The following is a 27,498-nucleotide window of genomic DNA, read 5'->3' as shown; positions in this document are numbered from 1 at the left end:
TATTGAAATCTGTTCAGCAAAATTCAAATTTGTGTATAATATATTATTTGCATCTAGTTATCTTTTTGGGCCATGTTACCTAAATTTTCGAACGCTCATCATACAAGTGCAAAGATCTGTAAAAAAATTAAAGCAGCAAGTCTGCGCAAAGTGCTTAGTTTCTAATGTAAACTTGTTTCTTTTTCCCTTTGTTTATCGTGCACTGTATTACGCGCATTCCGTGTTATTTACCCTGATGAAGACGACCTGTAAAGGACGTCGAAACGTCGGAATAAAATTACACTTGCCAGAAGTGCTCTACAAACTTGATATTATGCCTGGCAGCAATAGCTTATATATGTAAACTTGTTTGCATTTGTCAAACTTACACAGAATAACATAGGTGCTGTATCAAAAAAATGACAACTTGTAATATGTTGCCTTGTTGCAAGAAAGACCCGGAGAAAGCCCAAAAGGTAAACCCCCAACTATGACGCTAATAATGTGCCTATGACGTAACATTTCTGCATTATGACGTCATGGTGTGTTGCAGAGCGACCGGGGGGAGTCATCGAGGGGAAATTGGTCGAATAAAGCCGAGTTTCTTCTCTCGATGATCGGTTATGCCGTCGGACTCGGAAACGTTTGGAGATTTCCTTATTTGGCGTTCGAAGATGGCGGAGGTACGTTAGGGGAATCCCCCGAAAATAAAAATGTTGTTTTGCTATCGATTGATTGCGTTGAAATGACTAAATGGTTAAGTAAAAATATCACTACGTTTTATAGGACATTTAGGTTAATTTGGCCCCCAGTCTATTTTCTTTCTATGTCTGTGTTTCATGCAAGTTGGATGAATATATATTTAAAAAACTAATTTTCTTGATAGATTGTGTGATAAATAATGAAAATGAACCTTCAAGGAAACATTAAAATTACAGGACGTTATCTAAGCCCCCATAATTTTTTTTTATTAACACTTTTTTTTTCAGTAATATGACGTTTGTTAATATTACTTTACGTTTTTTGCTACAACAACGTTTAATTTTAAACTTAAACCTTTATCACCTGTGTATCTTTTATTGCAAAACAACAGTCTGCGTTTTTGCCGTTGTTAATAAAACGTCTTTACCCAACACACTCGATAGCATCGTGCAATAAACATCTGCTATGCACAGGCTGTGTACATTATTTATGTCGTAACCTACTTTCGCTGTAGGTGCTTTCCTTATCCCGTATCTCATAATGCTCTTCGTGGCTGGGCTGCCTATCTTTTACCTGGAAGTCTCACTTGGCCAGTTTTGCAGCCAAGGACCAATCGGATCCTTCAACTGTGTCCCTATTGTAAAAGGTGAGGATTCTGAACTTGGGGATGCTGAATCATTAGGGTTGATTAGGTCTATTCTATATAAATACAAAAATCCAGGGGGTGCGAAAATTGGTTGGTGATTTGAAAGGGGTGCAGTAAGGAAAAAAGGTTAAGAACCACTGGTCTAAATAGTTTTTAAGCACAACTTGTTTTGTAAACCGTACAGAACCGCAGTCACCAATCACTGGAGGCCTAAAAATCCAAATTGCGGCGCAATTTTACGTGACTCGCGACGGTGACAGTTGCCCTTAGTTTATTTACTCTTTAACTAGGGTTTGGCGTGTTAGTAAAGTTATATTGTAGTACCTTCACACATTTTGTATACTACTTTTTCACCATTAAAACAGTTAAGTAGACCCTGACCTAGACACTTTGGCGGGAGAAAATATGTAATTTTAGCTTTTTATAATTAGAGTGAACCTCAGTTATTTCGGACCTTTTTGGACCAAAAGAAATGTCCGAATTAAGCGAAGATCTGGATTCACCGATGTCGATTAGTTTTACCACATTACAAATCATTTGTACCTCGAGTTTTGTCCGAATTAGGCGAAGATCCGGATTAACCGAATCCAGTTTAACAGAGGTTCATAATCATTCCTCTTTTTCAGGTCTCGGACTTGCCATGGTGGTTATATCAATATACGTTGGTGTCTATTACAACGTTGTTATCACTTACACACTTTACTACCTCTTCTCATCGTTCACTTCCGACCTCCCATGGGACGGGTGCGCCCACTGGTGGAACACCCCCAGGTGCATGGACATGATGACGTCACGAAACGGTACATAGAAACAACAACAAAATATTTAAAAAATTCACAATTTTTTTTTTAAATTAAAAAATAAATAAAAAAAAAAATTATAAATAACCTGTCTAATTAAATTCATTTTTGCTTTTCGGCGTCATGTTTTAACTTTTTTCCCCTTTTTCCTTTTTTCAGTACTTAGGTTCTATTTGAATACGAAAGTGATGATGCCTGTTTTAATACGGAGAAATATGTTAATTTCAAGAAATAATGTCAATTAAATTTGTTTTTGCTTTTTAGCGTCCTGTTTTAACGTCTCCGAGGTTCTTAACCAATCGGAAACGACCACGTCGCCTTATTTCACCAACGTCACAACAGTCACACCGGTTCAGAACCTGACCTTAAACAACACGTGCGGCCCACGCGTCAGTCCAAGTGAGGATTTCTGGAAATATCGAGTTCTTCAAATCAGTGATGGAATTGACAACCCAGGAAAGGTATATTGTAACCCTAAGCGTTTTCAGTGGTTCTGAAACTGTGGTACACATACCACTAGTGGTACCTCGGGCTTTTCAGCTGGTACGCTAGTAGCTTTCTGACATACTTCATCAAGAATTGCTACTCAACTGACCCAACTGGTCAGCCCTGTTTTTTTGCGAAACCAATGTCTAGGTCGTTTTTTTAAGAATTGCTAACATCCTGGTCTCATAAATTAGCTAGTGTAGTCGAGAAGAACTCTTGGTCTACCCATTCAAACAAAATTTAGGTGGTACACAGCGATAGAAAAAGTCGCCAAGTGGTGCACAATCAGTATACGTTTAAGAACCACTGGTTAAGTTGTTCCTTATTTATTCAAAGTGCATTGTTTACTACCATTGTGTTTGATTGTGACGTAGATTCGATGGGAATTGATTCTTGTTTTGTTTCTCGCTTGGGCGATCGTCTTCGGTTGTCTCATAAAAGGCGTCAAATCTTCGGGAAAGGTGCGTGTGCTACAAATCCAATTTTTCTTTCGTCTTTTTGACAAATAAACTTTTTTGGGCTACTTTTTTTCCCAGGGGTCGGCAACCCCTTTTAAAGCTGAAATTTTATCGGGGGCAGGCCTTCAAAAAACAACGAATTTTCAGCAATGAAAATTTATTACAGCTCATATAAGTTATTACAATTTTGATTTCAATGAGAAAGTATACGGCCCGGCAACGAACTTCTTTGGCCGACCACTGTTCTAAACCACATAGTATAACACACGATTCAACAAATCAGCCAAATTAACTTATTATTGTTTTTATATTTTTATTGTTTTCTGTATTTTAGCCACTGATGATGGCATGAGCATTTGCCGAAACGTTTGAACAATAAGGCATGTCGCTTTTTACGTCTATTTGGGCCGTTGTTTTCATCATTAAGCCACTTTTTCTTTTGGTTATCTACTAAACGTTTTTCCTACACTACGTTTTTAGCCTTATTTTTAACTTAACCACATAAAACGCACACCAACAACTCAACTAAGCTAATAATGTTTTTTTTTCCTTTTCGTTATACTCAGTATTTTAGCAACTTTTTCTTTTGACTTAGGCTGTTTATTTCACCGCAACTTTTCCTTATATCGTACTGTCGATTTTGCTCGTCCGCGGTCTCACACTTGATGGCGCCTCGGAGGGAATCCGTTATTTCTTTGAACCGAAGTGGGAAAAATTGCTGACAGCGAAGGTAAGTGCCGTGTGCAAAAAATCACAGTAAAATTCCAGGACACAAAAAAACACGTGTTATATAGCCTGTATAGGGTGTCAAATTTCAAACATAACGACCGCGTGTGGTTTTGCAGTGCTTGTTTATGACCTGGAATGACGTATAATAATTCTGTGATAAACACCTTTAAAAACACCTGTTATATACATGGCATGTCAAATTAAAATCAAAACATCAACGAACAAACGGACCTTGAGGTTTCGTTTTTGCAATTGCCCAAGACTTTAAATAAAGACTGAAATGAAGTTTTTTGCGTTATTTGATTAAATAAATTCCTCTAGAAACTCCATGAATAATATAGTGTGCCAAATTATGTCTGTATAACTTATGGCAACAGGATTTGCCATTGTAGTATAATTTAGGTTTGGGTAAAGACTTATGCGTCCCAAGACTTTACATATTGGTTTTGTTTAATTCGCTAAAAAGCAAACATATTACATTACAAAACAAGACAGGCGAGTATTTGACACACCAATAGTTCTAATCCACTTAAATTATTAACTCTTATTACGCTCAAAAACTGTCATTGACTTTGCAATAAAGAAATAATGTAAAAACATCGGTTGGATTTGAACAAAGCAGACTGCAACGGGCTTCAAATTGTCGGTTCATTTTATGTGGTTAAACGTTAAACTGTAGGATTTGCTTTCTGACATGTGTTACCGAATTATTTCGGCAGGCCTGATAATTCGATCTTATGCACCAAGCCTGCTTACTTAATTCGCATGCCAGGTCCAGAACCCTGCAATCACGGCTCACCACTAAAGCCAATTATACTCCCTCACACTGGTTTAGCTTATGGGCGCGACTTATATTTAAAACAACGTAAAAGCAAAGTTAAACCGGGCACGTGGCAACCCACCACCAACACCAACACCACCACGTTTCACAGCGCCCAGAGAAAAAGCCATCTCTTCGACTAGTGACGCCCTATTTAAAGCATGCGGAACAGGAAGGCACATTCCGGCGCAATCAACGCTTTCACAACTAATCACTCCTAAGGGGAAGCAGCGAGGGTGCCACAACGAAAAAGAACGAAAACAATAAGTGACGGTGACAAAAAATAACAAGCAAATAAAATTTCGCTACACATGTACAAGTGTTTGAGGTTTATTTCTAACCGCGACCTGACCTAACCTCAACACGCCATGTTTCGCCGCAGAGTGTTAACAAGATTCCTGTATTTTTCCGTTTGCGCTGTGTACGCAGAATTGAATACACACCTCCTCTCTCTTGTACGAATCAAATGGTTCTTGAAATTCCAAATGTTACCGGTATAGCGCGTGTAATTTTCCATTGCAAATCTGCTGAGTTAAACAGAGTGTATTTGTATAACCGAGTATTGCTCATCCAGCAGTTTTTATTGTAAATAATCGAAGTTTTCACTTCCTACACAAGACGCCTTCATCTGAAAGTATTTGCTTTGCCGTGAAACGTTGAGCACAAACATCGGATTTTATGTACATGTCAGTGCTAGTTTTTTTTCACAGTATGATGTATGATTTATCGTTTAGTTGTCAATGTCCTTTGGTTCGGTAAAATTCCAAGGCATATATTATAGTCTCAAAAATAGGTTTCGGATATTTTCTATATTTCTCGTAATAATGCAAAGTTTGTTGTTCGTAAATGTGTTACAACTAGTCCTGTTACTTGCACGTTTGTGTACTAGTACGAAGTTTTATTACTAGATTTTTTTTCTAAATTATTCCGTTTCTTTCTTGAAACAAGTATTATAAGTATGGCGTTTACAACCTAAAAAATTAAGTATGGCGTTTACAACCTAAAAATCTCCACACTTAACAATCCATCGCTAATTTTCAACTAACTAAACACTAATTCAGAAAACTTAAACTACAAGAACCAAAAGCAAAATATAGTTGTTGATGAGTTTTTTATGTGTTCAGGTTTGGAAAGACGCAGCAACTCAGATCTTCTATTCACTGTCAGCTTCGTGGGGAGGAATCATCACCTTGTCGTCTTACAACAAGTTTAACAACAACTGCTACAGGTCAGTGACATTATCATGACCTACTTTTATACAATTTACAAACAGAAAGGGGTAAACTTCACCTGGGAAGGGTTACATTGAGTTTACTCCGCCGGTGATACAAATCGTAGCAGCCCAATTGCGCTAAAGTGTTAACCAAGTTGGAAATTGCTGCGCGACGTTGGGACGTCATGTTGAGACGCTTGCAGATCAATTTTAGCTTTTTAATCTTGTTGGGCTAAACGGAAAAAAGAATAAAGAAGCTCTGATTTGATTTTACCGAAGTTGTTATTTGTATTTTTTAGAGATTCACTTATCGTTGTTTTCACAAATTCCTTCACGAGTATTTTCGCCGGCGTAACGATCTTTGCTGTGATTGGTTACATGGCTCACGTGCTTGGCACTGACGTCAAAGAAGTCGCCGCAGAAGGTGATTCCCCCGACTTGCAACCGATTTTCACACTTAATATTATTTCTATTTTAAAATTTTCACACTTAATATTATACTTCTATTATTTTTTCACCCACAGGACCGGGTCTTGCATTCGTAATTTACCCAGAAGCTATTTCGAAGATGCCTCTCGCCCCTTTCTGGTCCATTCTCTTTTTCCTCATGCTTCTCACTCTTGGTCTAGGAACAATGGTAAGCCATGACGTCATGAGTTATTACGTCATATTTGCGTAATTAAATTAAAGAAAAAAGTAATCCAATTTTTCCAATATATGAAAATGTGTTGCAAGTCGTTATGAAACTGATTTATTGGGTGGGTTGTTTTTCTTTGCAATCGGCATTTCCACCCTATACGTCACCAGTTATTACGTCATGTTTGCGTCGTTAAAGTCAAGAAAAAAGTTATTTATTACAAAAACATTTTAAAATATATTTTTTTTAAATTGTTTTTTTTTATTTCAGTTTGCTACTTTGGAAACCATCGTGACGTCACTCACCGACGCGTTTCCCGCTCAGTTACGTCACAGAAAGTCTTTGTTGACGTTGTGCGTTTGTTTCGTTTTGTTTCTTCTCGGAATTCCGATGGTGACGCAGGTACGTGTTGGCATGACAGCGGAGGACTCGATCCACTTTACAAATGTTAAACATTAGGAGTGTATAATTTCACACAGCATGTCGTACCCCCTGCTTTGATGCTTCGTACCCCCAAGGGGTGCACGTACCCCTGGTTAAGAACCCCTGCATTAGATTGCTGACAGTATATGCAGAGTTGTAAGTCGGGTCCGGTCTTAAACTTCATGAAACCGGCTTGGTTCGAACCTGCCTTCACAGTCGGCATATTTTTGCCGCATTTTCACCACTTTTCGTGCCTAGTTCAGACTAAGTTTTTTTTACCGCTTAAAGCTCTGTGACAGTGTCTTTCAAGATATGCCATTATCCTGATGAAGGCGTCTTGCATAGGACCTCGAAACGTCGATTGTTTATAATAAAACTGCTGGATGAGCCTTTCTCGCTTGTGTTGTTATGATTTGAAACGATTAAGTGCATTTCTCTTTTAAAAACCTATCTTTGATTCCTAAAATTTGTTAGTAAAGGTAAACATAACCTTGTTACGGCCTTGCAAAGCACCTGCAGTGCGTGGCGTTCAAAAACTTTTGTGTACACGATATACTTTATCATTCTAAACCCTCTATTTTATATTTCAGGGTGGATTTTACTTTTTACATCTGCTTGACAGTTACGCGGCTTCGTATACGTTGATCGTGTGCGCAGTTGTGGAGATGGTCGCAATTTCACATATTTACGGTAAACTATTTTACTTGTCTGCATATTAAGCACCTAAGACTATTGCACCAACGTTTTTTTTTTTAAGGCCGAACAGAACCAACCGGTATATTACGTTGAACATAATATACCTTGCTAATTGTTTTAGACATTTTCAGTTCCTGTGAAGTTCCTATTATACATCCCTTAATTATTCAAATAGAATCGGCTTTGTTTAGAGAAGAGTAATCACTAAACACTGCGACTGTAGAGTTTGATTTTATTTCGAACTGTAATTTATTTTTCTCGATAATTATTTATTTCAGGACTTCAACGCTTTTGTGACGACATAAAGATGATGACAGGGTATTACCCCAACATGTACTGGAGAGTCACGTGGTCATTTTTGTCGCCGGCAATTTTAACGGTTTGTGATTGGTTGATTTTTTTCATGTGCCTAGGCCTACATGTTGTGTAGTCGTAATGTTTTCGGCAACAATTTTTATGATGCAGAATAGAACAAAATAATATAACTAAAGATATATTAGGGCACATTGCTCATTTTTTTTAATGAATGAAAAAATAGTTTCTGGTTTCATCCGACTTCAAGATTTAAAATTAAAACGCACTGGCATTCAGCAGTACAAAAAATCTGCGAAAAGTTTGTTGTATAAAATAGTGATAGTATAATAGTCAGCTGTATAGGGAATAATACACAAGAATGCATTAATACCTGCAAACAGTGGTAGGATTCAATTTTTTTGTCAGCTGGTTTTATCACAAAAGTCATATTTTTCAGCCGGTTCTGTTACAAAAAGTCCATTGACAGTAACCAGTAATGCTAACCGGTGCGCTGATCTCATAAAACTTCGTGAGTCGGTTCTATAGAACCTGTGCGAACCGGCTGAATCCTACCATTGTATACAAATACCTTTTTCAAAAACAATTTGAATCGGTTTGGCGGATTTACATATTTTGGGTTGAAGTTAGTTTGTAAATTGGATTTTGCAGGGCATATTTTTCTACAGTCTCGCCAGTTATAAGCCTCTCGTTCTCGACAAATACGATTTTCCCACGTGGGCGAATGTGATTGGTTGGCTCACAATGATCTCAAGTGCCGGCTTAATCCCTGCAACTGCGATTTACCAAATCATGCAACACAAAGGAACGTTTTTTGAGGTAAGGTTTTATTATAACAATCAGGAAATAGCCCCGACAAAATGTATTAAATGGATAATTAAACTAAAAAGGTGCTTCACAGGCGCAATATTACCGTCAAACTATAATATTTGTAAGAAATGTCTTCATAATACATTGTAGCTGCAGCGCGTTCAGGCATTTTCAACCATTTGTGCCCTTCACCATTTTGCGCTCTATAACGTTTTCAGCATTGCGCCGCTGTTTCAGACTTGGTATTGATTTAGCGCTATGTTCACCAAGCAAAATAAACTCAACTCATTTTGAGTTGATGTAAAAAAATCGTGCTTTTTTATACCTAAGCTTCAAAATATGACACTAATGTAATTTTTACTTTGGAAAACGTATATGTTTACTTAGAAATAACTAAAAAAAGACTCCTTTTTTTACAAAGCATTTCTAACTTTACTGTCATTTTGGAGTAAAAGATTAAGATGTTCGATTTCAATTCATGTATTTATTCCTATTTGCACCTGTTTTAAACTCCTAATAAAGTTTAACTTCACAATTTCTAGTTTACTATTTGTCAAAAGACGCCTGAAATAATTTCTACCGTGATGTGCGCAAGCAAATTAAATCAATTTTATTTTGCAGCGAGTACGAGCCGCTTGTCGTCCTGAATCCACATGGGGTCCATACCTCAGTGTGAACCGGACTGGCCGATACTCAAGCTCGGGAAAGCATGATGTCACAGTGACGTCAAACGTTCGACTGCTATCTGAAACGTCAACGACGAAAAATACCCACACCGACGGCACGAAGATTTTGCTCGAAGACGTCGAAATAAAACCTTCGTAACAGCAGTGACGCGGAGTGTGACGCATTAATGCTCGCGACAATCGAAAAGTGACGCCATTGTGTGAAGTTTGTGTCAGTGAAGTTACTGTGGTGGAGACAAAATAGTTCGTCTCTTATTTGTGTGTCTTTGTTCTGTGAAGATTGATTATTATTATTTGTACCCCTAAGTGTCTTTGTATCTTTAGGATTGTTATTATACTAAACACTGAGTACTCTCTTACTTATTTTTTTTATCGTTTTAGCTTTTTTTGAACTAGGTATTGCTTAATTTTTTCCCCACTACTAAACGCTTGTATCCCGTAGTTCAAATATTTATCAGCCGGCTTTATCACAACAGTCATATTTTTTAGTCGGTTCTGTTACAAAAAGTCCATTGACAGTAACCAGTAATGCTAACCGGTTCGCTGATCTCATAAAATTTCGTGAGACGGTTCCATAGAACCAGTGCGAACCGGCTGAATCCAATCACTGCTTGTATCCATTTTCACTGCGGTAGTTAACGGCCAGCGTAGATTATTTCCTGTTATTGCTGCTGCTTGTAGTGCTGCAATCAAAATCTGATGATCTTGTTGTTTGTGGACTAAACCACTGTGCGTGCCATCCAACACAGCCGATTCGTTGGCGTCAATAAATTACTGCCTATTTGGATTTTGTAATGATGTATTCTTCCAGAACTAGTTTATCAAATGTTGTGGGAAAACTTTTTTCTCAATAACATAGTAATCTAAAAGTGTAGTTTTTCTCTGAAATTGTTAAACAGGGATGTAGAGTTTATTTATTATTCTATAATAAAACAATAGTACAACCAGACCAAATTTGTTACTTTAGGATTTATAACGTTAGTCTCATGCAGATTGCTGGCATGGATGACTGAAGTGTTTCAGGTTAAATGTAGCGGTTGGTCAGAGTTTTTTATTTGCAAAACAAAAACGATTTCAGGGTTCGGCCGTAAGTTTAACTAGAGCAAAATTTTACATTTGCAGCCATATAGTAAAGATTGCACCATTTTTTTGTTTTTAAGTAATAAAAACTCCAAAAATCAAAATTATATCATTTTTTATTTTATTTTAGCATGGATGACTGCAGAGTTTTTTAGTTAAATGTAGCGGTTGGTCAGGGTTTCATTTCAAAACAAAAAAGTGATTTGGTTTTGAGCGTCAAAAATTAAAATATAAGTTTAATTAGGGCAGGAGTGTATTTTTGCAGCTAACAAGTAAACATTGCACCAAATTTTTTGTTGGCACGTAATGAAAACCTCCAAAAAACATTTTTTTACTATTTTACTTGGGCAGAAATAACTTATTGTGTAAATAACCGAGCAATTGCAGTTTCACACTCTGCAATGTTTGTTGCCCATCTCGGGTTTTCAATGTTTTCCCACGTTATTTGAGCGAGTTTAAAGTGACTTGCAGCTTCATTGTTGTCGTAACACTTCTCATAACAAAGGGCAATGTTATAGTGACAAAGGGCAATATGTGGATCTTTATGAACGTTTTTGTTTTCTTGGTTTCTTAAGTCAAATTCCGATTGAAAAAACGTAAAAGCTTGTTGTAAATTCTCCATTTCGTATTGAGATTTTCCGAGCCATTTTAAGCACTTTATTATTTTCTTTGTGTAGTCTTTGGTGGGTTTTGTTTCCCAAATATCTCTTGCCTGTTGTAACAAGCTCATTGCTTGGTGGTAAACTTGTAGTTTAAAATAACACAAAGCTGTCCAGAAAAGGCATTCGGCAATTGAATCCTCTGTATTGGCATCACTGCCCATTGTTTCAAGGACTGATAGTTCCTGCTCAAACTGTTTTAAGGCCTCCTCAAAATTGTTTTTGTCCACGAATTGCCTGCCTTCCTTTTTAAATGCAATGGCTTTTGACGATTTCTTTTCTGTGACTTCCATTTTTGTAACAATGTCATCTCGAAGTTTAGAATACTGCAAGGCTTGTTCCTTGTTGTTTAATACTAAATAGCACTTTTCAATGTTGTTTAAAACTTCAACGAGCTCTGTATTACTTTTTTGACCTTCGTTATTAAGTTGCAAGCATTGCAATTCCTGCAAAAAGTTTTTGACAGCCCCTTCATAACAGTGCAGTCTCATAAAACACTCAGCAATGTTTCTATAGCATTCAGTGTTGTTTCTTTTATGGACTGGTGTCTCCAAAAACCTCCATAACAATTGGGCAATTTTGAAGTAAGCCATTGCTTGAATGTAGTGCTCACTTTGCATTTGGGTGTATGCAAGATTCATCATACTTGCAGGAGTCTCCTCTCCACCCATGTTCTTTGGTAGTGAACTAAACTTATCAGGAAGCATTTCAAACTCAAGATTTAAGCCTTTTGCTGTTTTGCTTTGCTCCGAATTCGGTGCTGCTGTAAAATCATCTTTGTTGTCGTATCTTACAAAAGTGGAATCGATTGAGTCAAAAATTTGCCGCAAATTTTCCACATCTTCGCTTTGCATGTTCACCAGCTTTAGCCAGTGTTGGGATAATTCCAAGTACGCTGCTTTTTTATTCCACTTCGGGTGGTTTGCAGCTTCAAAAGTTGCTTGAGCAGTGGCATAATCTTCCAAACCTTTATCTGTGTTGCCCTGCCCAAGATGGCATAAACCCTGGATTGCTCGACAATTTGCTATGTCAGGGTCTTTAGTTTCATCTGTAGTTAACAGCATTCGCTCTGTCATTTCTTTTTTGCACCACTTTAAACACGCAGGTATATCTCCCTGTGCAAACGCACACTGTGCAAGAGCAGCAAAAACAGGTGCCCGAAAGATGTGAACAAAGCTTTTCGGGAATGACAAGGTGCTACAAAACAAAAAGTGTTCAATGGCTTCAGTTATGTTTTCCAGGTAAAAATGACAGGTGGCCATCAAAAAATGTGTACAGTACGATAGACTTATTGTGTTAGAGTGCTGAGGATTTCCTAAACTGGTGTAGTTTTTAATGAGTGTATCTGTTTTTTGGCAGCTTTTTAGTGCTTCTTTGTAATTTTCTTGCTTCATAACACATATGGCAACGTGCAGGTGGAAGGATGCACAGTGCATGGATGTTTTGTCTAACTCCTGTGAATTTACTGCCAACTGGAAATGTTTGAGTGCTGTCTCAGGATTCTGAAGTGTCAAACTTGCCCTCGCAATAATTTCATGTTCTGGCAAGGTAAAATCTAAAAAATATGTTACTTTATCAACAAAAAGTATTGAAGTGTGAATATGTTATACAGTTTTTTGTAGAGGTTTTTTGCCTAATGCTGTTGTTATCCAAGGTTTTGGTCACTAAAAAGTAGTTCAATCCAATTTTAGTTGACACACGCCCTATAGATAGCTTTGTGAAGTTTTGCATTGTAAACTTGGCCCCAATTGTGCATTGGTTTACCAACAGGCCCCCAAAAACGTAACCGGACATGCTTTAAGCACTGAGGGTAGAGCCAAGCAGAATTTTACTTGCAAATAGCCGGAATATGGAACTAAGAAATTTATTTTTTATTGCTAACTAATAATAGGCTACAGAAGGGGTCGGCAACCTTTTAAGTGACACATGCCAATTCACTTGTTGTTTCCATGTGTTAATAACCTTGCATGCCAACAGTTTTCTAAATAATAGAGGTTCGTGCCAGCAGATATCAATAATAAAGAGAAAGCAGAGCATTTTGTGCATGTAAGGCTGGATTTTAAGACAATGGCACGATAAAAACTTTAAACAAGCAGTGTAACAGTTTAAATTGTTACTTCAATATAAACACACAAATCGGGTGGCGTACCATGAAAAACCACCTAACATGCCAACCTTGTCATGCATGCCAGGGGTTGCCGACCCCTGGGTTACAGTTTGGGCTGAACTAAGAAATAAAGTAAAACTTATAATAAAACAAATCTGCGTTACCTGTATCTGGATTCATGTATTTGTGAACCTTAAGTATTTCACTGAATAATCCAACACGATATTTTACATAGAGTTCAAATCCTGGTTTATCAAAGTGTTCCTCTTTAAATTGCAGAGCATTGAGCACACCAAATTCATTTTTAAAGTTGAGATGAAAGACCCTTGCTACCACTGACTGGAGATAGAAAGCACATTTGAAACAACAGAAGTAAGATTCCCTACCAACAAGTTCAATCAATTTCTTGGTAACTTTTCCCTGTGGCATTTCACTGAGAGCATCATACCCTTGGGATATAATTTTGAACGCCACCATATCATTTTGTGCATAAGACTCTGTGTATGCTCTAAGCCTTATTTCACATGCCGTCGAAATGGCAAGCAGCATCTGTTGTCTTATATGTTCTGACATATCTGGTAGGTTTCGGGCAATGTCGAAGCACGATGGTGTTGAGATTTTGTAATATCTTCCCAACGCAGACATAAATATGGTAATACTTCGGTAAGCAATGCGCTTGAGGTCCATATGCATTTTCCACTCTTCATAAATCATGCTATAAAATGTGTTAAACTCTACAACTTGACTCATGATTTCTTCACGACACTGTCCTGAATCTTCAAATTCAAACTTCTCCTTGGCTTTCTCCTGGAAGATTTGATGGAGGTGATGGTCTCCAGACACAAAGCAGGTTACTGAGAGCATTTCAGCAAGGTGAAACCCATTATTTTGGTCTTCTTCTGGCTTGAGGTATTTAAGCATCTCAGCAACTGGTTTAATCAGTTCAGTTTTCCACGGTCTCTCTCGACTAAACTCTTGTCTCCCAATTGAATTCTTACAGGCACTTTGGGCCAATCCGTCTGGTGAAATTCCACATGGTGTATGCTTGTCATAGTACCATTTTAAACCTGGTATAGCCATAAAGCGAACAACAGTTTTCCTAAAGTTAACTAACATAATCTGAAACAATGTAGCAACCCATCTAAAGTATTCAAGTATCTCTTCATAGTTATTCTGCTTCTCGATTCCATCTTCTAAGATAACAATGTTTTCAAAATCTGAGTAGGGAGTAATTTCTTTTCTGGCTAAAGATCCCATTCCCACCAAAGCATATTTACAAGGGGGATTCCCCATAACAGATACACAATAGTTCATTATGTCTCCCATGATGCCTTTGTATTGATCAGCTACTTGTAATTGAAGGCTTTCAATTTTTTCTGCATGTTCAAATTTTGCTATTTTGTCTTCTTCAGGTGTTTTTTTCTTTTGTAGCAAGGGCATTGTTTCTAAATTGTCTGAGACTGTTTTTCTCATTTTAACAACTTTTTCAAATATTTGTTTTGCTTTTTCAACCAAATTTGCTTCCTTATTTTGAGCGTTGGCAAGTTTAATGACATAAAAACAAAGTTTTTTAAGATCTTCTTCAATTTTACCAACATTATTAGGTTTCCTCACTATAGCTGCATTAAGTAACACTGCACTCCTAATAAAGGCAATTTTTTCCAGGTTTTTTAGTCGATTGATTTGCCCTATGCTGTGTAAAATGTTCCCAATCCTTCGTTGAACTTTCGCAAGCTGGTGCAAAATTCCTGCAGTTTGTAATGCATTCTTTTCTCTTCCATTTTTGTAGCAAACTGATTTGAGTTTTTGACACAGAACAAAACGGCAAGCTTTTGTGACATTTAAGTTTTGAAAATTTGCTTCATTAATTGTTTCCCCATAAACATGGTCAACAAAATCAAAGTAGCTGCCTAAGATTTTTCTTCTACCCATACTTTTTAAGCATCAATCCTTTGAATAAGCAAAAATTTAATTTTCATCAAACAACCAGTGGTGGGATTCAAATTTTTTGTCAGCCGGTCCTGTCACAAAAGTCGTATTTTTTCAGCCAGTTCTGTTACAAAAAGTTCATTGACAGTAACTAGTAATGATAACCGGTTCGCTGATCTCATAAAATTTTGTGAGACGGTTCTGTTGAACCAGTGCGAACCCGGCTGAATCCCACCACTGCATACAACTATTTTTTATCAATACCAAATGGCTTAATACAGCTACAAGGTTTCTTTTCATGGAATTGTACTGCTTTGTGCGCTATATTGACCAGTTTGTGGCGTATCATTGTGCACGCTTAAAATACATTGTCTCGTTGTGTTATTTTTGGACTTCGGCTTTGTACCGTCTGAATGCGAAAATTCCCCTAAGAGTCAATTTCCTATCGTTTTGTCAAGTGAAAAATTGTTGTATTCTATTGCGTATTGGGCCATTGCTTGACGCCTTTACGTTCCTGGCTGTTATTTACCTACAATTAACCCGATTTTGAACTTGAATATGCCAGAAAGTTTCCAAACGTTGAAGTCTTGCATTAGTATTTTATGCATTGTTGCAACAGGCACAATAAATTGAGCCTTATACGAACATTACTCGTTCAATAAACTATCCAGCAATCGTATCGTCGCTTTATAAGGCTATAACGAAAGTTATTTTCTACTTGGTGGTTGGCTTAGTGCAATTATGTCGCTACGATTATTTTACAGAGCGAAATAACCTAGACAAACACGAAACAACACAGTTGACGCTGAGCTTAATCATTAGCTTAAGAAAGTTTGGAAGTAACCTAACAAGAAACAAACAATGATTTCGGATATCATTCCACTATGATGTGAAAGTTTTACACAAAGCCCAGCTCTAAACTCAAAATACATACATAATTGATTGCCTGGCGTCGCATGCTAATCGAACTTTGGCATGCAATATACAACGTTTCCAGCGAGCGTTTAACTCATAGCTCGGCGTAACTTGGTTCATTTCAATGTTAAAAAAGCTAGCTTTTGACATGTAGCTTAGCTGGGCACCAAATTTCTTTCATTTTACTCAATTGTCTACAAATACAACATAGACCACATGGCAAAAAAATGTTTTTGTGATTCCTATTCTAACTTTTAATACCATATTCTCGATTTGTACATTAGCTGTTGCTGCCAGGTATAACTTTAACCTTATTGAGCTGCAATTGTAGCTTTTTTGTACCGACGTTTTCGAGGTCTTTTTGCAGGTACGAAAATACAATCGCAAGAAGAGCTCTGTAAGGTTAATACATCTCTAGCAATAACTAAAGGCAATATTTCGCCCTGCAACATGGAACAGACTATGGACTTCAAATTCTGCCCTTCATGAAGGCTGCAGCCTCCCTCGAATGTTGAAGCAACATGAAGCCGTGGTCGTGGTTGCATGTTTTTTTGCACTGTTCTGAAGCGAAACTGTTTTCTCGGTTGCTCCACTGCATCCTGCCTAGCGCTACACGTGAACTGTTGGCTTCGTTTTTTACTATTCGTGCACAGCTGAGTTATTTTCGTCTTGCCACTTTAGGCTTCGGTCTAGCGAATACAAAAGAGAATTCTGTACCGAAATCCATTGAAGGTAGCCTGTACAGACGTCGACCAAGATTAGCTCCAGGACGCGCTCTTTACCTATTTACTATGCGCTTTGTTTGTTATTCAGCAATGTTATTCAACCTGTGTGGAATTAAATCACAACAAAGCTATTTAAAAACATTTTATACTAAATTTGTTTATCTCAATCAAATTTTCTCCGTTAAAAACATCAATACCGGTTTCTGAACAGCATTTTACCACATTAGATGTTATGCAAAATGGTTATCAAACCTGTGTGAGATGAAATTAGAACAAAGCTATATAAAAACGTTTCATACCTAAATTTATTCAACTCACTCACGTGTGCTCTGATAAAAACATCAATGCCGGTATGTGAACAGTATATTTACCACATTAAACGAAGTTAACTAATAAAATAGTATGTTATTTCAATTTTTAACCCCCCATACGGACATTTTGCCCCTGATTCGCCTAGTTTCAGTTAAAAAATGGACCAGAACATTCTGCGCATAAATTGTTAGTGATTACAGCAAAACAAATACTCTTTTGCATTTTGGATTATGCGTAATGTATATGTGATTGATTGTTAGCGAATATTTTAAACGTTAGCCGCATGTGCAGCCCATTTATTGAATTAAAACAAATTCCCGCATTTTTTTGTTATTGGGGGAATTTTCTACCCACAATGCATTTTACCGCGCTTTCAACACACGATGTCGTTGTTAGAAATTGTCACGTTGTTGCCGAAAGTTCGCGAGAGAAGCGTGCTTGCGAATGTTTGGAGCAAATTAATAGCTATGTCTGTGTAAACATAATAGTATCCTGCAAAAAATATTGCTAATATTACCACAGAGATAGAATCACAGTACGATAGAATGTTTCATGTCTGGTTAGTTGTTGTGCTGGAGTTTGTCTTTTTTGTTTAAATTTGTTGCGATTTTGCGTTTTGTTTGTAGTTAAACCAGTTGTGCTAGTTGAGTGCTTGTTTTGAAAACAAAACGTTTACTTGGTGTCAAAAGCAGAAACTAGTGTGTTAGCGTTTTATTTTGTCAACAAAATGAGTAAATTACTTAGATGTTTCAAAATATTAGTGATATTTTTTCAAGTTGTGTGTTGCGTATTAAAAAGGGAATATGAAGTTTTAATTTACATTTATACATTCCTATACATAGATTTATGAAATATTAACTCCAACAGTCCTGTTTAACTCAGATAAACACTTAAACTCCAACGTTTCTGTTTATTGCAGAAGTTTTTTCTATTTTTATCTTTCTGTATCTTTTGTGAATTTGTCAAATTTTGCCATGAACATCAACTTTAATGATGATGAGGCTCACCCAAGAACACTGTAAGTAGCTGCATTGTAGGCTTGTAGCTAACTGCAATTAATTAAGTTTCTAATAAACTGTGCTGTATGTTTTAGGTATGTTGGGAACCTCGATCCAAAAGTATCGGAATCCCTTATTATGGAGTTATTTGGTGTGATTGGTCCTGTCAAAAGTTGTAAAATGATCCAAGACGTGAGTTGTTTTTTGCAGTAATATTCGAACATGTTGTAAAAAAATAATATCTACAGTACAAAAACATATAATTAACTTCAATGCTGAAAATAACGGTATAAATAGACGTAAAAAGCGACATGCTTTATTGTTCTAGCGTGTCGGCAAATGGTCATGTTTATATCCACTTGATAAAAGATTGATAAAAAAGTTGTTAACTTTGTATTTTTTATTGCAGCATCAAAATGGTGGAGATCCTTACTGTTTTGTTGAGTTTTGTGATCATGGAAATGCACTAAGAGCTCACGGAGCAATGAATCAGAGGAAAATCCTTGGCAAAGTTGGTTTACTTTCCAATATTGCACATTTGTTCTGTTAACGTTTGAATAACTTTTTAGTTATATACAGTGGTGGGATTCAATATTTTTGTCAGCCGGTTCTATCACAAAAGTCATATTTTTTAGACGGTTCAGTTATAAAAAGTTCATTGACAGTAACCAGTAATGCTAACCGGTCTCATAAAATGCTGATCTCATAAAATTTCGTGAGACGGTTCTATATAACGAGTGTAAACCGGCTGGTTATATATGTGTCCTTAATATTCTACTGTAATTGATTTGAATGTAAAGATTTTGTTTTGTTGCAGGAAATTCGTGTAAATTGGGCAACAAGACCATCAGGAAAACGAGACACAAGCAGTAAGATTTGCTTCTAATCATTTGTTTGACACAAATCTAAACATTCCATTGTGCATGAGTAAAGTTTTTCTATATTGCAAACATGGATAATGATCCTGGGGAAATACAAGCTTAAAAGAAAGATAAAATGATGGTAGACGATAAGATATTAAACCGTTGTTAGGTGAATGATGCAGCAAAAGTGCAATATATATTTGTTTTTAAACAGACAAACTAATTTGAACTTCACTTTTAAAAATATGTTGTAATATAACTCTGAAATCCCCCAGTATCTAAACAAAACTATAGTTTAGGTACACAATGCAGAGTTTTAAAAATTTGAGCAAAAAATTGTCGAATCGTAATCATGTTTTACATGCAAACACTGGGTATAATTTCATTGCTCAAAAATATCAATATTTCCATATTTGTCAGTGAAATATAGTTTTTGATGCATTGGTAGTCGCTACTTTATTGGTCTTGTGAACTTTTAAAGTGTGTTGAACCACAAACCAAGTTAACAAGTTTGTTACAGGAAGATTAAGGTTCTCAGCCAATGTGGTGCCAATAATACAGAAAAAGGAAAATACTGATTTTCTTCAAATGCCTCGAAAAACTTTTTCACCCTTCATAGAAAGTGTAGTAAAGCCATTAGAATTTTTTTTATTTGAGTTCTATTTGTATTTATTGTGAACTGTTTAAGTGTGTTTAACCACAACCAAACATTTATTACATGATTTCAGAAGGTGCTGTTCTTGCAGGTCACCATCATATTTTTGTGGGTGACTTGGCTCCAGAAACGACTTCTGATGACTTAAAACTCTATTTTGGCAGAGTTGCAGATGTTTCGTAAGTTGGATTTTTTCAGCATCAACCTTTTGGAAGTTTGAACTAATTCTATAGGTTATAGATACCAGTTTTGCAATGTAGAATTTTCAAAAAGTGAAAGCTGTCTTTCAAAACTAGCCCAAAAATCACCAGAACAAAATTCATCTGAAAAACAAGTCAAAATATAAACAAAAAATTAAGCAGTATGTGTCGACATGTTAGGGGCAAAATTGACTGAAACATATTCTTGTATCAATCTGCCTAAAATCCAACCAGCAACTTTAGAAAACAACCTGCAAAAATAAAAATAAAACTGGCTTTATTATACTACAAAATCACCGTGCCATCAATGATACTAGAGACTGATACAATAGATTAGATGCCTATTGCTCAATAATGCTGTGCTGACAAAAAAAATTTAAGAACAATCATGCTTTTTGGTCCAGTATTGTTTAGTGATGGGACGAGTACTCGGTATCGATGGTATCGAACGATTTCAGTGGTATCGATACTCGTACTCGGTATCGAAATATGTTGTCTCAGTTTTCGATACCAACATGCAAGTACAGAAGGCCGATTTACACCATAAGAATACGGGCAAGTTATGCCAATATTTGCTTCGGACAGCACAAAATTGGAAAAAAAATCCGCCGGTTTACGTATATCTTTTTCGCTACCACGTGGAGATTACATTTTTCGGCATGTGTGTGTGTGGACCCCTGTACCCCGACCATGACAGAATTAGCCAATGATATACAACTAAGTACAAGACTACACTTAAGTACTCGGTATCGAAGGTATATACACGTGGTACTCGGTATCGGTACTCGCTTCAAGTCCCATCACTAGTATTGTTGACGTTTTAGACTTGGTGTTTTTAGTGGAATATTTTAGCAAGTTGTGTTTGTTTCTACAGAGATGCAAGAGTGATGAGAGACTTGACCACAAATAAATCAAAAGGTTATGGATTTGTTTCTTTTGTTCAATATCAGGTAATTATCAGGCAAAAAAGATAATCTCCAAAAACACCATCGTCACACACTTAAGTTGTCACAACAATAAGTGCATTTAATAATCTTGCAGTTCTTTTTTTGCCCCCCCACTGTATTCTGCCATAGTAAGTCAATTTTTTTGTGATTCTGAGAACTTTGACTATGAACAGATAAGCCAATTTGTTTGAGAAAAGCTTTTTGAAGTTTTTATATTCATATTTCAAACACGTTGGTTTAAGTTTATTGAGCTCATCTGACAAATGTATTTTTTATTCTGCCGTTTCGACGTCCTATACAGGTCGCCTTCTTTAGGGTAAATAACACTAAATGCGTGTAGTACAGTGCACGATAAACAAAGGAAAAAATAATTAAATGCAAGCCTGTCACAACGCAACGAAAACATTGCAAGATAACGAATAATTGGGCCTCTACATTACCAGAAGAGCTCTATAAACTTGATATCATGCCTGGTGGCAATAGCTTATATAAGTTGGTTGATATTATGCAATAGCTTACATAAGAAGTTTGCACTTTTACGTCTCGTACCATTTGTCAATAGAGTTTTTACAACATTTCAGGATGCCCAAGACATCGTTGAAAAGAAGAAAGTAATTCCTGACGCTCTCCACGGGCGTCAAGTCCGTTGTAACTGGGCTGCAAGGAAGGGCGGGCAAACTGGTTCAAATTGTGAGTAAAAAGTTAAAATGACCCTGGTTGTGTAATCAAACATACAATTTGAATTAGAGAGTCATATCTTAGTTACCATACCATAAACAACTCATTATAATCATAAACATAACTGCTAAAGAACTGGTGTATAAAGAATACATCATGCAGACGTTTCAACAATCACTGTTGTCATCATCAGTACAGGTTGTCAATCGAGCTGTAGAACATGGTATGATGTATTCTATATACACCAGTTCTTTGGCGGTTATGTTTATGATTAAATTACTTTCCAAGTCCATGTACAGTGTTCCCAACTCATTATAACTACAGACATAACCAGTAAAATTGTCTGAAATAAAAACAGGTTATTTCACAATAAATAAAAAGTTCAGTTTCTGTTTAACGTTGTATTTAAACAATTGTGTGTTCCGCTTAAACTGTGCTAAATATAAACAGATCTTTTTTAGTTCTGTTTTTGTGTTTTATTATGGGTCCCCTTTGTCCATGTACTTTTAGCATGAAATCTTTGGTGGATTTGGATGAAACTTTTACACATGGTAGATATGGTCATGTAGATGTGCCATCTGCTTCAAAATATGTCATAGGGTTTGTACAATGGCAAAATGTGCTGAGCCACCTTTCTAGTTTAAATTTGAATTACAAGTTTAAGAATGTATAGTGTTTGATAGGTCAAAAAGCAAACATAAAATGTCGGTTCTAAGGAATTAAATTGTTCTGTTTTCAGTTTATGTTTTGATTGAAGAATGTATTCTAGTAGTTTTAGTTTTGTCAACTAAACACAAACAACATTAAATATGTTTTGTGTTATTTGTTTAGTCCAAAAGCTTGACTACCAGACCGTTGTGTCCCAATCGAGTATGACAAACTGTACGGTTTACCTCGGAGGATGTATGTCAGGATTAACGGAACAACTGATGAGAGAGACCTTCGTTGGATTTGGCAATATTCTTGAAATCAGAGTATTTCCAGATAAAGGTTACGCCTTCATCAGGTATGTGAATGTCTTGTTATCAGTAGACTTATGGTTTGCTTTAATAAAAGCTAATCAATTAACAGAATAAATCACTCAGTTTTTAATATATATGTTTTGCCCCAACAATAACAGAATGAAATGTAAGACTGCCACATGCCTAAATGCAGCGGCGCACAACCTTTTGGCATGATTTTTATGCAATAAACTGGATTATGTCATCTCTCAGATGACTCTCTCCTTATGCAATTAAACACATTATGCGATTAACCAGATTCACCTATACATTCATGTGTTGCTATTTGGGAGTTTGCATGACTTGCTCCAGTATTACTGTATCTGCTGCAGTATGGACTAGATTACAATTGCAACTGGTTACATATAACTTCTAAAAGTAACTTCGCGGGCGGCACAAAATCTCTTGGAGGGCTGCATGTTTGACACCCCTGGACTAGATTATGATTGCAACTGGTATGCTTATCTTAATTCTCACATCTTCACAGGTTTGACAATCATAATGACGCAGCTCAAGCCATCACAGCGAAGCACGGCTCCTGTTTGGAGGGTTACACGATCAAATGTTCTTGGGGTAAAGAGGGGGCTTCCCTGGGGCCTGGATCCAACCCTGGTGGAGGCTACACAAACGGGGTAAGATATCCCTTCATCTTTGAATATTTCACCCAATAAACTGGATAGCAATATAGAGAGCGCCAAAATTGCTAGGAGTCTGGCCTAATACCATCTAAATCAGGAAACTGTTTTTTTCAAAACCTTATAAAAACAACCAAAAATCAAAGTTTTAAGGTATTGGCAGAAAGTAAATCCACAAGAATCATTTAGTTGTATCTATTCACGTATATATCGGATTGAAGCCCAATCAATTGTTATCGCACAGTGTTTTCGTTTCTCTGTGACGTGCTTGCATTTAATTCTCTTTCCTTAGTTTATCGTGCACTGTACTATGCACATTCATTGTTATTTACCCTGATGAAGGCGACCTGTATAGGACATGAAACATTGGTACAACGATACATTGCCTGAACACCTCTATATAGTCGATATTTTGCCTTGCAGCAACAGCTTATGTATATCTGATTGATTGATATTAGTTTCAGTAAACTTGACGATTTGCATTTGTTTATATTGTTCAGATTTCCCAACCTTCTATGGACAACATGAACATGAATATGAACCAGTGGTCACCGGCAGGCAATGACATGTGGAGTCAAATGGGACAGAACCAACAGCAACAATATAACCAGTGGACACAGTGGAGGTAGGTCAAGATTTAACACTTAATCACCTGGTTTGTTCGACTGTTGTTGCATGTGGGATTTGAGCAATATACAGTGAACCTTGGTTAAATCGGATTTGGTTAATACAGATCTTCGCCTAATTCGGACAAAACTTGATTTGTAATGAGGTACAAATGATTTGTGATGTGGTAAGATGTTAATTAATCGACATTTTTTGGTTCTAATGGGTCTGTATTAAATGACGTCCGACGTTTACTGTATCTTATGTAAAGTAATTAAACCGATATTTGAAAATTTTACTGGGAGTTTGCATTTAATACGCAGTTTGTTGGATATATGTGTGCCTGTGTAAGTGTTTGTGTGTCATGTGTACTGCTAAAAACATAATAAAATATGTGTAGAGGTTTTGTACATTTGTTGTTGATGGCTAAAACTTTGTGCCATTTTTGGTCAACACCAACCTTTCATGTTAATGCTCTGTACCTGACTGTGCATTTTAAGATTAGTATGGGCTTACATATAACAAAAGATTGCAGCAATACTGTAAGCTACAATAGACACTTTAGGGAGAGTATTTGATATCTTTTAGCATTGTAAATCTTTAAACCCGTGGAACTTTTTTATTGTCGGGCCAAATGAAATGAATTTTTTAAGTGTGTTAGGAGCCGCAAAAAAACGAGACTTTAGAAAATCGCTAAAGATTATTACCTTGAAAGCTAAAATCGCAATCTTTGATGGTTTTCTGAGGTCTGGTGGGAGCCGCAAAATAAGTGGTTGGGAGCTGCATGCGGACCTGAGAGCCGCGGTTGGAATCACTGCTTTAAATTGAACATGCTACTCTGGGATGCGAAAAAATATTTTTGCATGTTTAACATTTAAAACATTTTCATTCAGAAACCAAGGTCAACAACAAAACCCCTGGAACACTTGGACCCCTAACCAAATGGGGTCAAGTAACCCTTGGGGGGCCCCAAGTCAAAGTAACACTTGGGGAACCAACACTTCGAACCAGTCAATGCCACAACAACAACAACAGCAACAACAGCAACAACAGCAGCAGCAGCAACAACCACAGCAACAACAACAACAACAACAACAACAACAGCCTAATCCATGGGGGTGGCCAACCATGGGCCAGCCTGGGGGCGATGGTTGGGGCACAGCTACAAGTCAGGGAAACAACCAGGGTGAACAGATGTGGTCGAACTCATGGTAGGCTGACTTTATCAACTTTTGTACAACATGTACTAAACTGAGAGCTTTCAGTACTCTTAAAATCAGTGGTGGGATTCAATTTTTTTGTCAGCCGGTTCTATCACAAAAGTCAATTTTCCAGCCGGTTCTGTTACAAAAAGTCCGTTGACAGTAACCAGTAATGCTAACCGGTTCGCTGATCTCATAAAATTTTGTGAGATGGTTATATAGAACAGGTGCGAACCGGCTGAATCCCACCACTGCCTTAAACCAGTCTGTGTTTTTCGTTATGCAATGTAATGTAGATAAAAAAATATTTCTCTGCTGCATGGGGTCCTCATTTAGGATGATTTCTTTATAAGCAGAGTATTTTGGGCAACTCTGTCATGTTGACATAGTTTATTACCTGATTTATGATCAATCCTTGCTTAGTCTGAATGAATTCTGAATATAGGCTAAAAAAAAAACTTGTAATGGTTCTAGAAAACCAAGGTGTGGCCATGTTGTGTAAATTTAAAACGTTTACCAGAAAACTTTTTTATTTTACATTGTTTAGCTTGGGCTGCGGTGCAGTGTGTTTGCTATTGTATTGCAAATGTTCAAAGTGTAAATTTACTGTAGGGATAGTGAAGCTCATGTTTTAAGTGCACTGACATTATGGGGTTGGTTTTTGGTTACACTTGCACATCTGAAAGTCGTAACGGTCTTCATCTAAACTTTGTTGCCTAAATGTGCATTTTAGAACCAATTCTGTGTCTGTAAGGTTCGAAGCGACTTGCACTTTGAACGTCTCCTATACCAGGGCTTCTCAAACTGTGGGTTGCGACCCAAATAGGGGTCGCGAAGCATCATACATGATTATGTCATTGGCACGATAAATGGTAGAAGTCCGTAAATTTATTGTTTAACATCATTCATGTGAACAGGTTTTTTTTTAAGGTTTGGGTGTCCGCTCCCAAAAAAGAGACCGCAAGTGTTTCATTGAAATACCAAAAAATAGCCATGTTTGCTTTTTGGGAAACCGCTGGAGAAATGTGGGGGACCGTTTCGGTCCCCCAAAACACCTTGAAAAAAAACACTGCACGTGAATAGGCTATATCCATCAAGGGATCACATAGAAGTTTCTGGGGCCAAAGAGCAAGAAAGTTTGAGAAGACCCGTCCTATACCAATTGCTGATGGTGTTTTATTGGGTTTTAACAATGTTCTTTTAATTTTATAGGAACAGCCAAAGTCTTGGAAATGTAAATCAAACAAACGGTGGAAATCCCAATGCACTCGTTTCAGGTTCGGGTGACCCTGGGAATCCCAATCACTCCCAATCCCAAGCCACCAACGGATTTGGACTTTAATTGATAACACTTTGTTGCAGTTAGTACTAACATTTAGTTTTCGCAAAAACATACTTATCTGGTTCATCGAACGGTGCTAGACCCCCAACATACAGCAACTCAATTTTGTGATGTATTACTTGTAAATAATCATGTTTCGAAGGCAAACTTCGAGAACTGCCAAGGACTTTTTGACCCTCCACGCGCTGCTAGGTCGTTACTTATTTTGGTTTTTAATGATTTATTTTTCAAAATTTGAAGTTCATTTTTATGACCGTTTGTCCACTTTGTGTGTAGGCAGTGTGTTATTGATAGCATAAAACAGGCACCAGAACAATTACTATTGTCTCTTGCTTTTATTCTTACTACTTCAAAAGGCCAAGTAATTATTTATTGATTATATAAGCCCACACTGTAAAATACTTGGTTAGTTTGTTATTTCAGGTGTTTACGCAATATTTTTTCTTTCATTATCTTATCTAAATTTTTTCAGTTTTCTTTTTGGTTGTTTAAATTTTTTCATTATTTTCTCGCACATTTATTTAGTGGTTGCATCTAAGATGGGAATTGCATACGACGTTTGTGGCACCCCGTACCCCAACCAACCCGCCCCCCCCTAATCCTTGCACATGTGCCTTTCACGCCCCCCCCAAGAGTAGTGCGAAACTTTAATCTATGCCGCGAGTTTTAATTTCATCTTTATTTTTAAACATTTCAAGTTTTTTTCTTATTTGTGACCATACTGCCCTACACAAACCAACAAAGCAGGCTTTGAAGGCCTTTTGTAAATAAGCACTTGTAAAAAACGCCAGTGAAAAGGTTGGAATTGCTATAATCAAGTTTGGAGGTTCAGTTAGCTTTTGTTTGTTGTTGTTTGTTATTCTATTTTCTAGTACGTTTTGTTTCTTGTTTCAGATTTGTGTGGTAGTGCGCCTTGACCACGTCTGGCGCTGTTTTGTTTATTTCTGCTGAAAACATTTGGTTTCATGTCTTGAATTCTTTGAATAAAACAAGGTTTGGTGAAAGTGTGTCTCTGATTGTTTTCGGTATGTCCATCTGTCCCGTGCTGACAAAGCAATACTTAGGCTGAAATATCATGGGTGCCAACAGGCTCTAAACCTTTTTCCTTGCTGCACCCCTTTCAAATAACAAACCAATTTTCGCACCCCCTTCTGTAATTGCTTAAATAACAAAACCATTGCAATTCAATTAAATGATTCAGCATCCCCTAGGAACAGTTCTCGTACCCCTTGGGGGTGCTTGCACCC

The 27,498-nt window shown here is 37.0% G+C and overlaps 2 protein-coding genes across 5 annotated transcripts; both read left to right on the top strand.

The window, feature by feature from the left end:
• Positions 1–338: 338 nt before the first annotated feature.
• On the top strand, positions 339–10,184 carry LOC145218199 (sodium- and chloride-dependent glycine transporter 2-like). Of its 2 annotated transcripts, XM_080085595.1 has the most exons (15): positions 339–455; positions 533–662; positions 1,196–1,327; positions 1,954–2,127; positions 2,392–2,588; positions 2,988–3,074; positions 3,667–3,801; positions 5,745–5,848; positions 6,133–6,257; positions 6,358–6,470; positions 6,741–6,872; positions 7,484–7,583; positions 7,868–7,968; positions 8,553–8,720; positions 9,333–10,184. In XM_080085595.1, exons 1-15 carry the CDS (start codon positions 399–401, stop codon positions 9,534–9,536), a joined length of 1,959 nt encoding a protein of 652 aa, XP_079941721.1. In that variant the 5' UTR covers positions 339–398; the 3' UTR covers positions 9,537–10,184. The 2 variants fall into 2 exon arrangements, with proteins under 2 accessions (XP_079941721.1, XP_079941722.1); XM_080085596.1 differs by lacking the exon at positions 2,988–3,074.
• A 7,843-nt stretch (positions 10,185–18,027) lies between these two features.
• Positions 18,028–27,255, top strand: LOC145217862 (nucleolysin TIAR-like). 3 transcript variants are annotated; one of them, XM_080085221.1, is made up of 12 exons: positions 18,028–18,142; positions 18,218–18,314; positions 18,532–18,633; positions 18,940–18,991; positions 19,732–19,819; positions 20,715–20,790; positions 21,369–21,477; positions 22,297–22,471; positions 22,954–23,098; positions 23,602–23,726; positions 24,601–24,918; positions 26,122–27,255. In XM_080085221.1, the coding sequence occupies exons 1-12, from the start codon at positions 18,099–18,101 to the stop codon at positions 26,249–26,251; spliced, it is 1,461 nt and encodes a 486-aa protein (XP_079941347.1). In that variant the 5' UTR covers positions 18,028–18,098; the 3' UTR covers positions 26,252–27,255. The 3 variants fall into 3 exon arrangements, with proteins under 3 accessions (XP_079941347.1, XP_079941346.1, XP_079941345.1); XM_080085220.1 differs by having other exon boundaries at positions 19,717–19,819; XM_080085219.1 differs by having other exon boundaries at positions 19,714–19,819.
• The last annotated feature ends 243 nt before the right edge of the window (positions 27,256–27,498 follow it).

The sequence above is a fragment of the Phallusia mammillata genome, chromosome 3 (genome assembly GCF_965637545.1).
Source record: "Phallusia mammillata chromosome 3, kaPhaMamm4.hap1.1, whole genome shotgun sequence".
Classification (NCBI taxonomy): Eukaryota; Metazoa; Chordata; class Ascidiacea; order Phlebobranchia; family Ascidiidae; genus Phallusia; species Phallusia mammillata.
The sequence above is the reverse complement of the archived record's forward strand: the minus strand, read 5'-3'. Positions and strand labels throughout refer to the sequence as shown.